This window comes from Pelodiscus sinensis, chromosome 30, assembly GCF_049634645.1.
Source record: "Pelodiscus sinensis isolate JC-2024 chromosome 30, ASM4963464v1, whole genome shotgun sequence".
In the NCBI taxonomy this organism is placed as follows: domain Eukaryota; kingdom Metazoa; phylum Chordata; order Testudines; family Trionychidae; genus Pelodiscus; species Pelodiscus sinensis.
The window spans coordinates 7,509,855-7,514,414 of NC_134740.1; the positions used below are offsets into that span (position 1 = coordinate 7,509,855).

The window sequence follows — 4,560 nt, forward strand, 5'->3', positions numbered from 1 at the left end:
ATTTTGGGCATAGCCTGTTTCACTATCTCTGGGATCAATGTATCCTATCCACTCCAGGCCTTTCCCGGGAGCCTGCCGGACCCAGCTAAGGTAATAGCTGGTAAATGTGTATCCAGAGGTTTTACATGTCAGCTTCACGGACTCTCCAGGCTTTTTGATTTCTACCCCAGACTGAGTCAACTGGATCTGGGAGCTGGCACCTGTCAATAAAAAAAAAATACCGTTAATTCCATTGTATTCCTCCTCTTCCCGGCCTTATCCAAGTACCCTTCCCTGCCTTATCACACGGTCTGATCTGCCTTTTAATAATAACGAATTTGTCCATGGCATATTCCTGTTGAGAAGAAGTACAGTTATCCTTCTTGCAGAGGGGAAACTGAGGTATAACTGGGCTGGAGGTTTTTCAGAGCTGCGTACGGCATTCCTACTACAGAGTAATGAAAATTGGGCATCACAATACCCTATTTGGGTTTAAAATTCCAGCGTGTGCGATTTCCTCAGAGCTGCGATTTAGAATCCAGAGTTCCTGATCCACCTCCTACGTCTTCACCTTCAAACCATCTTTGCTCCCCCAGCCCAGCTGTGCCCGGCAGACACCGGCGTCCATCCCCTTACCTGAGACAGCCGCCAGAAGGAAACAGAACCCCAGACCGATCATTGCCATTCTCCTCTCCCACCCTGTGTGCTGCAAAGCAGGAAACCAGCCGCCTGTTGGCGCGCCCCCCTGGCTGTTCTTTATCAGGCACATTTCCTCCCACATTTGCATGTGGGCGTGGCTACATGGTATGACAAAACCTCGGCTTTGCCCGCCTTTACTCATAAATGGCCTCCGAATCTGGAGAGACGCAGCCACGGAGGCGGCAAGAGCAGATCTATGGAATTTGGGCCCCGATCTAGGACAAAACGAAAGCTACTGTGATGTCGGCGGGCCGCCCGTGTGAGTAAAGGACAATTGGTGAATGTCAAGGTGCCCAGTGTCGGGCTATGACAATGTTACAGCAAATGGGTGTCAAACTGACATAACACAGAATCCAGGGATGTGTGAACACGAGCGCGCTCCTGTGGGGAAATCTCCCTGGGAGCGGTGACCTTCCAAGGGGCGCTGGGCACCGAACTCGTGCTGATTGGGAAGGGATTAGGCTGGGCAGAGCCTCGCGCTGAAGATCCAGCCCAGCCTGCAGAGCTGAAGCCAATAATTCCCGGTGCTTATTCTTCTATTCGGTTTCTGAAGCGAACGTGACACTTTGCTGCCCCCGTGCGGTTCTGTCCCTTCAGTAACCACAGAAACGATTCCCCCTCTTTGTCCTTTTAGCTTCGTGTCGCTTGGTCACTTGTGTCCGCAGGGGCTGGAGAAGGGGGAGGGGGGCTGTTACACTCTTGCCCTTCACAGTGTCCTGTGACAGAGGGTGACACAGGCTGACTGGGTGCTGGGTGATGATGCTTCGTTGTGTTTGTTTGGAGCTCGCTGGCTGGTCACCCCATGTGCTGAGCAAAGCTCCGAAGCAATGAAGGTAACTTCATAGAAGGTGCTCAGGGAGGCGCCTCCCTCTGGCAGTGACTCCTAGGCGGGTGGTGCAGGGGGTCTCAGAGTACCGCTGCCTGCAGGCTCTGCCCCTGAAGCTAGTTCCCAGCCAATGAGAGTGCGGAGTTGGTGCTGGGAGGGGGCAGCCCGCAGAGACATCCCACCCCCAGATGCCGCAGGGACGGTCCCGGCTGCTTCCATGTGTGGAGGGTGCTGTCAGCAGGAGCGGCTGGGGGGCCCTGGGCCCTTTAAAATTGTCAAGGCCCTTAGGAAATTGCCCCGTCCTCCCGCCCCATAGGCAGGCCGGTCTGAAGATCATGCAGGGGCACATGGAGCCCTCCTAAAGATCAGGGCAGGGTGGGGGGTCGGCTGATAGATTGGGACGCTTCCAGGAAACCAAGGTAAAGGTTGAATCCGCATCAACTTCCTACCGCCAGCCGCTGCCTCAGATGTGTAGCAACACTGCCCCCTAGTGCCTCCGCGCGAAGCCTGATCCACACCGGCGCCATTCCAGCTGGGAATGGGCAATTCTATGTTTGGCTCAGCTGTTGGGATCTGCTCAAGAGTTGGAGACCGAGAATATGCAAATATGCAAATTAACTGTTACCGGTCTGCTAAAAGTTTGTGAATGGGTTTGCGGTCCTGGTATTAAAAAGTTTGCTCTAGTCTTACCTGCAACCCCGCACGGTCTCGTCCGCACTGCTGGATATGGAGCAGACTAGTCTGCGAGGACAAAGAACCAGGCTGGGACTCAGGAAACGTGAATGCGGTTTCTTGCTTTGCTCCTGGGTGCTGGGGGACTGCGGGCAAGTCCCTTCTGCTTCCTGTACCTCAGTTTCCCCCTCTGTGAAACGGGGCTGACCGCTCCTTAGAAAGAGCTTCCGAGACTGATGAGAAACAGGTACGAGGGCTTCTGGGAACAGACATGTACGTGGAGTTTGTCAATGGATACCCGGGCGAGATAAATATCCCACGTGCAGTCACTTGTGACTTGCTGTAAACCAGCGATGGACAAATACTGGCCCACAGGCCGAATTCCATCTGCCAGGGGTAGCCCCTGGCGGACTCCGCAGCACCGTATTTAACTGCGACTCCCCAGGTACGGAGGATCACACCTCCTGTTCGCTGTGCGGAGTGCTGGGGGCTAGTAGGAGGGCTACAAAAGGCAGCAAACTGGGTAGTAGGGCTGTCTGGTGCAGCTTCTAGTTTTAGCAAATGCGGAGGAGGGGTCCCACCTGTGAAAGGGAGTTAAGTATCTAACTGCATTTGGGATTCACAGCCCTGTCCTAAAGGTAGGTGCTTCAGATGATACTTAATAACACTCCCAAGCCCCTTGTGCCAGGGAAGGAGTCGGTGGGGTTTCCTATAGTGGTTAGAGCACTTACCTAGGAAATGAAACAGCCAGGATCATCCCTCTTGAGCCTGATGTGGGAGCAGGGATTTGAGACTCCACTGTCAAAGGGAGGTTGACATGGGGTGCAGGCACCCCTCTTCTCTTTCAGCCCAGTATTTATTTATTCACTGAGGAACACCTTCAAGCAGAGATATTGAAAACCCCTCCTTCAAATCTCCTATCGTATATCACTCAGGGCATTCGCTCCGGGCTGTTTTGCTGCTGACACAGATGACTGTCACAGAAGCCTGTTCTGAAAACTGATTTAACGCTGCAGCCAGAAATAACTAAACAACTGACCGTGACGGGCCTATGAAATTTGGGACAAATGACCCCGGCTTGTTGACCTGGGCAAATGCTCCCTGGAGGGACTAAAGGCTCCAGGGTTGGCAGGACACCTGGGTTCTCTCACTGGGGTTTTTGAAGGGCTGTTGTTTTGGTTTGTGTCACCGTGTGCCGAGCGCAGTAATACGTGGCGGTGTCATCGGCTCGCAGGCTGCCCAGCTGCAGCCAGGCCGTGGTTATGGAGTTGTCCCTGGTGATGGTGACTCGCCCCTGGAAGGCCGGGGAGTAGCTAGTGCCACCATTACCAGGATAGATGTATCCCAGCCACTCCAGGCTTTCCCCGGAAGCCTGCCGGACCCAGCTAATGTAATAGTCGGTAAAGCTGTAGCCGGAGGTTTTACATGAGACCTTCACGGACTCTCCGGGCTTCTTGATTTCTGCCCCAGACTGGATCAGCTGGATTTGGGAGCTGGCCCCTGTAGAAAAACAATACAAATACCGTTAATTCCATTCTATTCCTCCTCTTCCCGGCCTTATCCAAGCCCTTGTCTTGCCTCCTAAAGGCAGTCTCTGATCTGCCTTTTAATAAGAGAGAATTTGTCTCCGTCATATTCCTGTGCAGCAGGGAAGGACAATTATCCCCATTTGGCAAAGGGGAAACCGAGGCACAATCTGCTCTGGAGGCTTTTCAATGCTGTGTACGGGATTTTTAATACAGAGTAATGAAACGTGGGCATCAAAACCCACCATCCGGCTTTAAAACTCCACCCCATGAGATCTGCTCAGAGCTGGGATTTAGATTCCAGAGTTCCCGATCCACCTCCTACATCTGTGCCCAGCAGATACCTGCATCCATCCCCTTACCTGAGACAGCCGCCAGAAGGAAACAGAACCCCAGACCGATCATTGTCATTCTCCTCTCCCACCTTGTGCGCTGCAAAGCAGGAAACCCTCCGCCTGTTGGCGAGGCTCCCTGGCTGTCTTTATCAGGCACTTTCCCTACTTAATTTGCATATGAGCGTGGCTACATCGTGTGACGAAAGCGCGGCTTTGCCCGCACGTACAAATAAATGGCCTCAGAATCTGAGGGGACACAGCCACGGAGGAGGCCAGAGCAGAGCTATGGAATTTGGGCCCCGATCTAGGACAACATGGAAGCTACTTTGACCTCAGCGGGGCGTTCATGTGAGCTAAGGGACAATTGGTGAAGCTGAATGTTACGGTGCCCTGTGTCGGGCTGTCACAATGTCACACCCAATGGATGTGAAACCGACATAACACAGAGTCCAGTAATGTGTAAACACGGACACTCTCCAGCGGGGAAATCTGCCTGTGAGCGGTGATCTCAGACCTTCCAAGG

General features: G+C 53.3%; 1 gene segment (V, D, J or C); it reads right to left on the reverse strand.

Moving 5' to 3' along the window:
- Positions 1 to 2,886: 2,886 nt before the first annotated feature.
- LOC142821362 (immunoglobulin heavy variable 1-3-like) lies at positions 2,887 to 4,258 on the reverse strand. The segment is given in 2 exon segments: positions 2,887 to 3,676; positions 4,065 to 4,258. Coding segments are annotated over 2 exon segments (402 nt in total).
- Positions 4,259 to 4,560: the final 302 nt, after the last annotated feature.